The 14,423-nt window shown below is 41.6% G+C and overlaps 1 protein-coding gene across 1 annotated transcript in view; it reads right to left on the reverse strand.

Annotated features, from left to right (window-relative positions):
* Positions 1 to 13,973, reverse strand: part of LOC138981925 (integrin alpha-4-like) — an 84,516-nt gene extending 70,543 nt beyond the window's left edge. The window contains exon 1 of the mRNA XM_070355097.1: positions 13,774 to 13,973. Coding sequence (XP_070211198.1) covers positions 13,774 to 13,973 — 200 coding nt within the window. The remainder of the gene's footprint in view (positions 1 to 13,773) is intronic.
* Between the last annotated feature and the right edge of the window lie 450 nt (positions 13,974 to 14,423).

A 14,423-nucleotide genomic window follows, 5' to 3' on the forward strand; every position in this document is an offset into this window, starting at 1 on the left:
TGTTTCTCCTTAACTGTTCCAGGTTTAGCGACTTTCCCCTATATTGTTTTCACATCCAGGCTATATATTTTTTTTCACACCCAGGCTGTATATTTTTTTTCACACCCAGGCTGTATATTTTTTTCACATCCAGGCTGTATATATTTTTTCACATCCAGGCTATATATTGTTTTCACATCCAGGCTATATAATTTTTTTTACATCCAGGCTGTATATTTTTTTTCACATCCAGGCTGTATATTGTTTTTTACATCCAGGCTGTATATATTTTTCACATACAGGCTATATATTGTTTTCACATCCAGGCTATATATTTTTTGTCACACCCAGGCTGTATATTTTTTTTCACATCCAGGCTGTATATATTTTTTCACATCCAGGCTATATATTGTTTTCACATCCAGGCTATATATTTTTTTCACATCCAGGCTATATATTTTTTTTCTCACACCCAGGCTGTATATATTTTTTCACATCCAGGCTATATATTGTTTTTACATCCAGGCTTTATATTGTTTTCACATCCAGGCTATATATATATTTTTTCACATCCAGGCTGTATATATTTTTTCACATCCAGGCTATATATTGTTTTCACATCCAGGCTATATATTCTTTTTTCACACCCAGGCTGTATATATTTTTTCACATCCAGGCTTTATATTGTTTTCACATCCAGGCTTTATATTGTTTTCACATCCAGGCTGTATATTGTTTTTCACATCCAGGCTGTATATAGTTATTATTATTAGTTATGTTAATTCTAGTTATTGTAAAGCGCATTGAGCATATATATGATTATGCGCTATAGCAAATGTCCATTTTTATTATTATTATTATTATTATTATTATATATTTTTTCACATCCAGGCTATATATTGTTTTCACATCCAGGCTATATATTTTTTTCACATCCAGGCTGTATATTTTTTTTCACATCCAGGCTGTATATTGTTTTTCACATCCAGGCTGTATATATTTTTTCACATCGAGGCTATATATTTTTTTTCACACCCAGGCTGTCTATTTTTTTCACATCCAGGCTGTATATATTTTTTCACATCCAGGCTATAATTATATTGTTTTCACATCCAGGCTATATATTTTTTTCACATCCAGGCTATATATTTTTTTTCACACCCAGGCTATATATTGTTTTCACATGCAGGCTATATATTTTTTTTCACACCCAGGCTGTCTATTTTTTTCACATCCAGGCTGTATATATTTTTTCACATCCAGGCTATAATTATATTGTTTTCACATCCAGGCTATATATTTTTTTCACATCCAGGCTATATATTTTTTTTCACACCCAGGCTGTATATTTTTTTCACATCCAGGCTGTATATATTTTTTCACATCCAGGCTACATATTGTTTTCACATCCAGGCTATATTTTTTTTCACATCCAGGCTGTATATATTGTTTTCACATCCAGGCTATATATTTTTTTCACATCCAGGCTTTATATTCTTTTCACATCCAGGCTGTATTTTTTTTTCACATCCAGGCTGTATACTTTTCTCTCACACAAAATAGGAACGTTGCTCCCATCGCAGGTAAAGCCAGGACGGTGTTCCGGGGAGCTATGCCAGCGGGAGCATAAGCTCCTGCCAGGGTCCTCCGGCCGTGCTGGACAGGTCAAACGATAGATAGAGGTCAGATACATTTGGACCACCTCGTCAGTTCAGAGGTTTGCGTAGGGCCAACCAACACCCCTGCCTAGACTAAAAAAAACACAACCACCACTAACCCATAACAGAAGCATTCCGACAAAGGAAGATGTTTTAAATTGGATGGCATGTAAGTATCTTTACAAGTCCCTTCGAAAAAAGCTCCAAAATGTGGCAAAAACTAAAAGTCGCTGGAAAGCTGACCTTTTCTACAATAACGGTTCCAGAAAACCTGTTATGCTATCTTTCAGCTGTCAACACCTATTGTCTGCACTGTTTTAACACGGTAGCAGGTCGCGGCGATCGAGAGAGAGAGAGAGAGACGGGGGGAGGGGGGCTGAGACTCGAGAAAGAGAAAGAGAGAGAGAGAGTGTGTGTGTGTGTGTGTGGATGTGTATATATATGTGTGTGTGTTTGTGTGTGTGTGTGTGTGTGTGTGCGTGTGTGTGTGTGTGTGTGTGTGTGTGTGTGTGTGTGTGTGTGTAATACAGACAGAAAGTCAGAGATGAAAGTATCGAGCTTTGTTGATCAATTCATATTATATATATATATCAAAAGTACGTTTATTTCTTTAGTCCCTGAGTCCGTTAATAACGATTCTTCACCGCCCACACACACACATTGCACACACCGCACACACACATACTCAGAAAGACAGACACACACACACACACACACACACACACACACACACACACACACACACATACGCGCGCACTTTCTCTCGCACACACACACACACACATACAAACGCGCGCTCACACAGACACACACACATGCCCACACACAGACACACAGACACAGACACAGACACACACACACACACACACACACACACACACACACACACACACACACACACCCTACAATACAACGCTCAATTATCTGTGACTCAACAAAGCGATTCTTGTTCAAAAATAAACAAGTCGCGTAAGGCGAAATTACTACATTTAGTCAAGCTGTTGAACTCACAGAATGAAACTGAACGCACTGCATTTTTTCACAATGACCGATTGACCGTAGTCCGCCGCTTGTGCATAACGGAGTGAAACTGACGAGCCTGTTCAGCGCGGTAGTGGTTTCGCTGTGCTGCATAGCACGCTTTTCTGTACCTCTCTTCGTTTTAACTTTCTGAGCGTGTTTTTAATCCAAACATATCATATCTATATGTTTTTGGAATCAGGAATCGACAAGGAATAAGATGAAATTGTTTTTAAATCGATTTCGGAAATTTAATTTTGATCATAATTTTTATATTTTTAATTTTCAGAGCTTGTTTTTAATCTAAATATAACAAATGTATATGTTTTTGGAATCAGAAAATGACGAGGAATAAGATGAAATTGTATTTGGATCGTTTAATACAAAAAATAATTTTAATTACAAGTTTCCGATTTTTCATGACCAAACTCACTCATTAGTTTTTAAGCCACCAATCTGAAATGCAATACCAAACCCCGGCCTTCGTCGAAGATTGCTTTGCCAAAACTTCAATCAATTTAATTGAAAAATGAGGGTGTGACAGTGCCGCCTCAACTTTTACAAAAAGCCGGATATGACGTCATCAAAAGTATTTATCGAAAAAAAGAAAAAAAACATCCGGGGATATCATTCCCAGGAACTCTCATGTCAAATTTCATAAAGATCGGTCCAGTAGTTTGGTCTGAATCGCTCTACACACACACATGCACAGACAGACACACACAGACACACACAGACACACAGACACACACACACACACACACACACACACACACACACACACACACACATACACCACGACCCTCGTCTCGATTCCCCCTCTATGTTAAAACATTTAGTCAAAACTTGACTAAATGTAAAAATGAAATAAAAATGTCTGCCCAATAGCTTTGACCTTTACCGAACGGGCACGCTTGGCAACGCTCGTCGTAATTCACAGCTCCTTAGTCATGTCTGTCACAGTGTTCTTTTCTCCTTTTTTTCCTGACCAATAAGCACATGAATGATGGTGTATTAGCAATGTTGCCGGTGACAGAGAGATGGATTAACGACATCAAAACTCCGGTGATCTGCGCCAGTGTTGCCGCGCTAAGCTCAAGCAGTTCAATACATTGGATGACACAATAATAGAAATGCCTCATTCTCTTGTTTGTTTTAAAGTGTGTGTGTGTGTGTGTGTGTGTGTGTGTGTGTGTGTGTGTGTGTGTGTGTGTGTGCCGATGTGTGTGTGTGTGTACTAGTGTGAGTGTGTGTGAGTCGTGTGTGGGTGGGTGTGTGCCACGGTGTGTGTGTGTGTGTTTTTGCCCGCCGGCGGCGGGACTGAGAGACAAATTTCAAGAAGCCTTCCCATTCGCTTAGTTTCTCTCAGCTCTTTACATTGCAACTCTCTGTTTGAAAATAAACGAATACAAAGCAATTTCCCACACTCTTATAGCACGAGCCTTGCACCTTATACATCACCAAGCGTCTACGTGACTCGATCCATCTTCAAATCTTTCCATCTGCATTCCGCTGCCATTCCCACTCGGATGTCGGCGAATTAACCCAAAATTAGGATCGGAAACACGACAGGATGTGGCCTATTGCCACACTGGGCATTCCAGGCTCACAAAGATACGACGTATACATACCCCCGTGAGCCCAATTTCGCACACGCCGTGCTTCGACGGTGACACTGAAAAATAGATCTCTACTTATGAGTACTTCTACTGAAAGGGTCCTATTCGCAGAGAGTTGTAGTCCATTTGTAATAAAAACCAAACACCTTCCGAACAGACGATGCTCGAAAATAACTGGGTTTTGGAAGAGTTTCTTTTCCTTGTTTCCATAGAAACACTGAGGCAAGCCTACAATGTCATGTGTAGCTTGCCTCAGTGTTTCTATGGAAAAGCAAGGAAAACACGAGAAGCGCGCATTTAGATTTTAAAAGTTAGGTCTAGCGCCATAACGAGGCTTCCGATTTCATTTGAAAGAAAAAATAAATTCTTAGAAAAATGCTCGCTCTTTATGGAGGGCACCTAGAATGTTCACTAGCGGTAAGTGTTTAAACGAAAGCATGTTTGTACTGTGTGTAAAAGCATTGCAGTGTCCGAGGCCAGAAACTGATGGTTTACGGGAGGCGGAGGGTGGCTTTAATCAAAGTATCACTGTTGCGAAGGGACAGCTGCAGGAAAGAGACAGTGGTGTCCTAGAATGACAGACACTGCTTTACTTTGCCGGGCACTAAGGCAAGCCGAATGTAGCACAGCGACAAATGCAGTGACAAACGCAGTGGCAACGCTGCAACCAATCAGAAACCAGTATTTTATAATTGACTAATCGTCTACCACTGCCGTTGTCACTGCCTTTCGGTTCTTGTCACTGCATTTCGGGCGTTGTCTCTGCTCTGCTTCTGGCCAACCAGGAGCACTGTTACTTGCGTGGAAAACCGGAAACCAGAAATGACAGAATTGTCTTTTGCACACTGTAAAAATGGCGGAGGAAGATGGAAGATTGACAGTTTTTTGGGGCGAAGTTTCCAGGATTACAAATCATGCCGTGAACATCTTGAGTGCAGGAAACAACCCTGAGCCTGTTATTGCCGAGTAAGTATTGCTAGAACTGTAATTCACCTATTAGTTTTGAGTACAAACTCACAGCCTGGTTCACAGTCACACTCGCATTTAATATCACTGTGTCACTGTACATGCAGCTATCAGGAGGACGTCAGCCAGAATTAACTTCCGACTGAATGTTTTTCCGGTACAATTATCTTGAGGGAGAAAAGCATGTCAAAGATCTTGCAACTGAAGCAGATTTGTATGTGTGAACAACTCCTGTCTTGTGTTGTGTTTACAACAAAATCTGTATTGGATGCATTAAAAGACCGCATCAAACTCAACACTGAGAAGCAAACAAACAGAACAAATTGAGATGTCTGTTCCGGTTTGTGACGCATGTAAGAGCTATTCTGATTGGCTAGGAGCAGAGCAGAGACAACGCCCGGAATGCAGTGACAAAAACCGGAAGGCAGTGACAACGGCAGTGGTAGACGATTGGTCAATTTCAAAATACTGGTCTCTGATTGGCCTCTGCCGTTGCCACTGCGTTTGCCACTGCATTTGCCACTGCATTTGTCGCTGCATTTGCCACTGCATTTGCCACTGCATTTGTCGCTGTGCTACATTCGGCTTGCTTTAGGGCACAGCATTGAGCATGCCAAACGTGACCCTGACTGCATGGTTGCCGTGGTAAGTCGAAATTTGTTTTTGATAAAATAATTTCCTCAAAAACCACGAGTGGTTTTCACGAAATTAATTCATCAAAATATTCTCCCTGTGCACAGATAACACGCGGGAATTTGTTCGATGAAATATTTTGTTGAAAAGCCACTAGACTGTTTATTTTGTGTATGTGACCAAGTGGAGGGATGTTCTTGTCCCATGTAAAATCCAGGCCGAATATGAGACGGTCGCGATGATGAGCAGAACTGTTTGCAGGGGAAAGAGTGTGCTCTTGGGATACTCTTATAGCCCGGACGTACATAATTATCTGTGCTACGAGAAGGAAGGTATCATTGATGTCAGATTTTCTATCGACGGGCGCAGTGGCTGAGTAGATAAGACGTCGGCCTCCCAAGCGGAAGGTGGTGGGTTCGAATCCGCCGATTTTTCCAATCTTCCAGGTCAACTTATGTGCAGACCTGCCAGTGCCTTATCTTCTTCCTTCGTGTGTACACGCAAGCACAAGACCAAGTGCGCACCAAAATGATCCTGTAATCCAGGTGAGAGTTCGGTGGGTTATAGAAAACGAAAATACCAAGCATGGATCCTCCGAAAGCGGCGTATGGCTGCCTTAATGGCGGGGTAAAAACGGTCTTGCACGTAAAAACCCAATCGTGCAAAACAACCACGAGTGTCCGTGGGAATGTCATCCCATGAACGCAGAAGAAGACGAAGAAAAGATTTACTATGACCGTCTGTGTCGCACGTGCCAAGGGGCCAAACGCAGCACTGTCAGGTAGGCAGCAACAAGGTGAAGAAAATAGCAGAGCGTGTCTACTTAGGGGGATGAAAGGGGTGCGCAAGGTGAGGGAATGGCGATGATACACGACTTGACATTTCACGTCGCGCTGGCTATGAGGTTGGAGCATACACACATCTCCCCTTTCAGAACATAACCGCCACCTGTGTCCGGTATGTCTGAGTACAGATGTGGGAGGATGATTATCAAAAAAAAGCTATTAGTTTTGTTTAACTATTCATATAATTTTAAAAAAAATATAATATATAATAACAACAAGAAGCTTCGACCATTAATATGTCGTCATTGACATAACGAAGTATTCAAAAGTACGTCGACCACAATGACTGTTTCATTCTATTTAACTATTCATAAAATGTACATAAATTATCAAACATAAAAACAACACACACACGCGCGCACACACACACACACACACACACACACACACACACACGCACGCACACACACACACACACACACACACACACACACACACACACACACACACACACACACACACACACACACACACACACACACACACACACACACACACTATTTCACGTACGCACTGATCACGCATTAAAAAAAAAGTTTGTCATCAGCAATAAATATTCCTACAAATTAAGATAAAACTCAATAACGTGCTCCATAATTATGAATCCAGATAAAATGGCCCTGCACGTTGCAGCATCTTCATGCGCAACAAATACCTACTGAGGTTACCCAAAGCACATAAACAGTAACGTGGTACCGCCCGAAACGACACTACGTCTGATAAACACGTCGTTAAAATTAATTTATTCTTTCCGCACTACAGGGGCGGCGGATCCAGGGGCGGTTTCCGGGGTATCCGGAACCCCCCCCCCCCCCCCCAGCCTAAAAAAAAAACGTAAAAAGAAGAAAAAAATGAATAAATATATTATAAATTTGAAAAGAAAGATAAAACTGATGGCTGAGATTGCACCAGATTGCTCCATTTTCCTTGATTTTTATCACAATTTTCCGGGGGGGGGGGGGGCATGCCCCCGGACCCCCCTAGGAGAGTTGGGTAATTTGTTGGCTCAGGTTACACCAGATCGGACAATTGTCCTTGTTTTGATCCAAATTTGTCTTCTTAAATTTACTTTTTGGAAGGTGTATTAGGGGAAGTTTCTTGGCTCAGATTGCACCAGATTGCTCCATTTCCCCTGTTTTTATCAAAAATGTTCGGGGGGGGAGGGGGGGTTCGAACGCTTCGCGCCCTCAACTAAACTAAACGCTTCGTGTCATCGAATAGTCCCTAAAAAAAAATTGGACCCCCCCCCCCCCTTTAAGAATGATGTGATCCGCCCCTGCACTACACTCCCATGTTGAAACTCAAAAACACGACGTGGAAGAAACTAGTTTACTCTGCTGCTAAATACTCTGGAATCTCCCATTCAAGACCTCACCCTCCCGCCTACACCCTGTTAAACGCTTCCCCGGCCTGTAAGACCCTCATCTTTCAGATTTTCTGTTCATAACGGCTCTATTTCAAACATCACCTTTTATTGGAATATTTTCTGAGGTTTTAAAAAGGGGAAGGAGGGAGAGAGGGGGGGGAGGTGGTTGGTGTTTAACTGTATTCTGGAACACATTAACACGTGTGGCTCTTCTTTCGTCGAGTTTTCATGAAGGTCTTGCGATGAGGTCAATAGGGAAAGAAATTAACCTCTACCACTGTGTGTCAACTGATTCCGCTCATACCTTCAAGCAAGTGCTGCAAATGAGGCTGTATGAAAGGAAACATCCTGCGTACGAACGGAAAAATCCGGTGTATGAACGGAATCAGTTGACACACCGTGTCTATCCAGTGCACTGATGTCTTACACCACTTCAGAGTGATCGTGATTTCCTTGTGAATTTTTAAATGTTTTGCCTGTGTTAGTATGCTTGCATCTTGTATTGATGTAGTGTTTCGTTGTTCACTTGTGTGCTGAATGCTGCTGCACATGCTTTTTTGCTTTGCTTTGTATGTATATGTATGTTTTTTCATTGTAAAGCGCTTAGAAAACGTAAAGCGCTCTATAAATCTCCCATATTATTATAATTATTATTATTAATAATTCACTGCTAACAAGAATACAGGAACTTATCATTAAAGGTGCATTCCTTCTTGTGCAAGCCATCATTGTCATTCGTATCTCAGGGTGTTTTTCCCAAGGGTTTTGCATGAGATAGTGTTCTTCTTCTTCTTCTTTTACTACGTCACTCGTGTTTCGCACAATTATCCTTCAACTCTAAGCACATGCACACCGAAAATCAACTGCCAGGCTGGGTTCTGTGCAGAGTGGAAATGCTTTGCTGAATCAACTAAGCAGATTGACATGGGTGACAATTACGCAAAAACAAAACAAACAAGTCGCGTAAGGCGAAATTATAACATTTAGTCAAGCTGTCGAACTAACAGAATGAAACTGAACTCACTGCATTTTTACAGCAAGAGCGTATACTCGAGTCGAAGCATCGTCAGTCCACCGCTCGATGCACAGGCAGTGAAATTGACAAGAAGAGCGGGGTAGTAGTTGCGCTGAGAAGGATAGCACGCTTTTCTTTATCTCTATTCTTTTTATATTTAGTCAAGTTTTGACTAAATATTTTAACATCGAGGGGGAATCGAAACGAGGGTCGTGGTGTATGTGCGTATGTGTGTGCGTGCGTGCGTGTGTGTGTGTGTGTGTGTGTGTGTAGAGCGATTCAGACTAAACTACTGGACCGATCTTTATGAAATTTGACATGAGAGTTCCTGGGTATGAAATCCCCGAACGTTTTTTTCATTTTTTGGATAAATGTCTTTGATGACGTCATATCCGGCTTTTCGTAAAAGTTGAGGCGGCACTGTCACGCCCTCATTTTTCAACCAAATTGGTTGAAATTTTGGTCAAGTACTCTTCGACGAAGCCCGGGGTTCGGTATTGCATTTCAGCTTGGTGGCTTAAAAATTAATTAATGACTTTGGTCATTAAAAATCTGAAAATTGTAAAAAAAAATAAAAATTTATAAAACGATCCAAATTTACGTTTATCTTATTCTCCATCATTTGCTGATTCCAAAAACATATAAATATGTTATATTTGGATTGAAAACAAGCTCTGAAAATTAAATATATAAAAATTATTATCAAATTTTTTTTTCGAAATCAATTTAAAAACACTTTCATCTTATTCCTTGTCGGTTCCTGATTCCAAAAATATATAGATATGATATGTTTGGATTAAAAACACGCTCAGAAAGTTAAAACGAAGAGAGGTACAGAAAAGCGTGCTATGCAGCATAGCGTAACCACTACCCCGCTCTTCTTGTCAATTTCACTGCCTATGCCGTGAGCGGTGGACCACGAGTATACGGTCTTGCTGCGTTGCATTGCGTTCAGTTTCATTCTGTGAGTTCGACAGCTACTTGACTAAATATTGTATTTTCGCCTTACGCGACTTGTTAACTTTCTGAGCGTGTTTTTAATCCAAACATATCACATCTATATGTTTTTGGAATCAGGAACCCACAAGGAATAAGATGAAATTATTTTTAAATCGATTTCAGAAATTTTATTTTAATAATAATTTTTATATTTTTAATTTTCAGAGCTTGTTTTTAATCCAAATATAACATATTTATATATTTTTGGAATCAGAAAATGATGAAGAATAAGATAAACGTAAATTTGGATCATTTAAAAAAAAACATTTTTTTGTACAGTTTTCAGATTTTTAATGACCAAAGTCATTAATGAATTTTTAAGCCACCAAGCTGAAATGCAATACCGAAGTCCGGCCTTCGTCGAAGATTGCTGGGCCAAAATTTCAATCAATTTGATTGAAAAATGAGGGTGTGACAGTGTCGCCTCAACTTTTACAAAAAGCCGGATATGACGTCATCAAAGGTATTTATCGAAAAAAAGAAAAAAAAGTCCGGGGATATCATTCCCAGGAACTCTCATGTCAAATTTCATTAAGATCGGTCCAGTAGTTTGGTCTGCATCGCTCTACACACACACACACACACAGACAGACACACACACACACACACACACACACACACACACACACACACACACACACACACACACACACACACACACATACACCACAACCCTCGTCTCGATTCCCCCCTCTACGTTAAAACATTTAGTCAAAACTTGACTAAATGTAAAAACCAACCCCACCCTGTACAGGAAGCTGTGAGGTTGTTTATTTTCGGTGTGCGTCTGAGTGGAGATTTTGCCGGTGTAACACGACATTTTTACTCCACGAAAAATGTATTCCGGAGTAAAAATGTCGTCCGAGTGCACCTTTCGTACGAGAAAAGAACTCCCCAAGGGACGAACAAATTACTCCCTCCACGAAATTTTGACTCCCCAAATTTTGACTTCCAGTAAAAATCTCGTACGCGAAAATGGGATGCGGGCGAAGGGATAATGCCAATATGTGATCTCGCGCAAACAAATGTAATGCTACCCTTCCTCCACCCTTTCCACCACCGAGACTAACACTAACAGGGGACAGGGGAGTAAAAGTTGCGTACACTTGACTTGGGCAGTAAATTGATCGTGTTAGCGTGGAATAATGTTTTCCTTATTTATTCGTCAGGGGAGTAACATTTTCGACCGAAATGTTGACTCGGAACACACCTGTCGTTGGAAGTTATTTTCTCGTGTGGGGGAGTAGTTTTTTCGTAGAGGGAGTAAAATTTGCGTACAAAATCCTCATGGGAGTAATTTTCTCGTGTTACACCGGTTCAAATCTTGTCTGTCTGGTATTTAAACTCTAGGAGCGCGAAGAGCTGACAATGAAATAAACCGATGTGGCATAATAATTATGACAAGTGAATGCACTAGGCAAAAAGGGGTGGGCAGTACAGTATACGTACACCAAATATATATTTAAACCGGCAACAACCAAACTAAAGGTCAAATAGTAGTGTAAACAATACACGGAGACTCGTACAATAAAGACCCAGACAGTGACGTTCACAGTTCGCGCACTACACCCGCTGTGGTCTAAATGTCAGCCGCTGTTTATAGTAATGTCCCATTCTGCAGGGGACAGAGATAGCGGAAGCATCCCATTGACTAAATGTTTACGCCGTGGTAATCTCTGCAAGTCGAGAATGGCTGTGTTTTACTGGTGTTAAAACAGACAGTACTGACTATTCAGTGGAATGACTGTCGTTTGGGAGCGCTCTATTTGTAATCGAATGTGGTTATGATCCTTCTCGTTAAAACAGTTCGACGCACCATCTCAGATTTGGCCAGGCTTTTTCATGGGACATGACTGAGCATCCCTCCATTTGGAAACATACAAACAAATCACAATCCTGACTACTTCCTGTTCAGAGAGAGCATTATTTTCACACACAAAAACTGTGTCCGTTAAGAATTTAATTAATAAAAAAAAAATCACTTTCTGCACAGAGAGCACACAGACAGGATTTTTGCCACAGTGGTACCTGGGTACCTGCGATGAAAATATACCCTTGGGACCAGGAAAAAGTCAATCCTTCAGTTGCAGGTGGCCCGTCACGACAGGTATATTTTGGTACATGTAGATATAATTGACACAGGTGTCCTCTCATCGCAGGTGTCCGCACATCGCAGGTACCACTGTATGCGTCAAAGTGGAGGGATTGTCTTATCCCATGTAAAAGCCTGGACAATTCTGAGACTATGAGGCGAACTGTTTACACGGCAAGGACTGTGCCTGTAACCTGGAGAGAAGCTACTTTTATATCACTCCTCAAGACCTAAGCTGTGTTACAAGCTTCTAGATAAAAGGTTTCCCGGGGCAGTTGGATGAAGAGTTGGCTTTGAATACAGACACATGGTAAGAGTTAAGCAAATTATTTACACTCTGGTTCTTATACCTTATTTTTAAATCTATATCTGTTATCTAAACGTCATCGTCATTTTTTCGGATGCCGATTTCCATAACGCACCTTAACACGTCATTTACTTTTAAGTGACACACACACACACACACACACACACACACACGCACATACACGGACAAACAATGATGTTTGATGATGTTCAAGTGCACCCCACCCCCCACCCCCGCCTCCACCCCATCCCCCAAACACACACGCTCCTAACTTCATCCATCAGACAGTGATTCCACAAAATCATCCTTGTGGCAATAAGAAGCCAATCTCAATGAAAGCAGCAGCGGGATTGGAACCAGAAAGGAACATCACACGCAGGCACCGTATAATGGGAGCGGGAAATGATTAAAGGCTCACTCCGCCCTGGTCAGGCTTTTACATGGGTTAAGACCATCCCTCCACTTGGTCACATATCAAATTCAAAATTGAACAGCCTGCCTAGGTGCTCTATGTGTAGAGTGTATTTTTTTAAAGACATGATTCTGTGAAAAGCACTGGCGGTTTTTTTCTCCCGGAAATCAATTAATCCAAAAAGAATCCAGCTCACCAAGCAAGCCTTCAGGGTGTTGATTTTTGGTAAGTGACCAAGTGGTGGGATGATCTTATCCCATGATCCCATGTTAAAGCCTGGCCAGGTCTGAGACGATGAGGCGAGCTGTTTTCACTGACAAGGCGGAGTGGGCCTTTAACATTTCGAATGCACGTGCGTCAAGCGCAGTGGCTGAATGAAATCAGGTCACCACATGGCTCACTACTCCACACGGAGTGGCGGACTATTCTGGTGCTGTTTGGGGCTAGTTACACTGGGGTTAATCTCAACATTTACTGACTGAAGGACACAGTTTTACGAGAATGTGTACAGAGAGACAGAGAGAGAATAGCAGACAGACAGACACACAGGCATACAGACAGACAGAACCACACACACACACACACACACACACACATTGACACACACACACCATTAAACTACCGTAGCACCCCCTAACCGCAAGACAGCGCAAAGCACAACATCGAACAGGTTGTAAATAATCAGAGACCCTTGTTACACAGGCACATGCCAATATAAGTCTTCTAAATTGATCTGTCGTGTAATCATCATCACCATCATCATCATCATCATGGAACAAGCGACTTTCATCCTCATGAGCGCTTACTTCCCTTTGCTTGACATATTATCAGCACACAAAAAAGCCAGAACTCTCAAACTCACCATCCTCCTTTTTTGTTCTCCAGCATGGCAACAGAATAGCCGAAGTAACTGCCACTCGGTCCTTTGTAGATGATGGGCTTGGACGTATCCACGTTGAAACTGTCCACCAAGGTCAGCAGAAAAACAGCTGACCACAACACCATCACCGCTGTCAGCTTTTTCGTCCACCCGAGGTGGACAATTGACCGTTGTGACGTCATCGTTGTTTTACGTAGCTGATAAGCCTGCCGCAGCAATTGACTTTTGTTTGGGTTGAGTCCGTATTTTCTTTGTTATCTTGACACGCTTGTTTTCTTGTTTTGCTCACTTTCGAGGTCCCATTCGAAGTTTTCTGAATTCAAGTCACTCAGTTTTTGTCTTTTGTTGTGTTATGTGCTGATTCTGCTACTTCTCAATAGCTAAGCGTAGTTTTCTCTTTGTCGTTCAGTCAAATGTAATGCAACCTCGTACACAGAAAAAGAAATACCAGAAACGATGAAAGCACTGTATGATGGAGTGGCTTGACTGCTACAAATGTGTAAAGCACTTCAGTGACAAGTCGATCAACTCCGGCAGTCTGACTGAGCCAGGCTTCGGAAAGTGTCGCAAACAAGACAAACGATCTGTGAAACGAAGTTGCTTCGAATACCACGAATTCTAATGCGCCGCGC

The sequence above is a fragment of the Littorina saxatilis genome, linkage group LG12, assembly GCF_037325665.1.
Source record: "Littorina saxatilis isolate snail1 linkage group LG12, US_GU_Lsax_2.0, whole genome shotgun sequence".
Taxonomy (NCBI): domain Eukaryota; kingdom Metazoa; phylum Mollusca; class Gastropoda; order Littorinimorpha; family Littorinidae; genus Littorina; species Littorina saxatilis.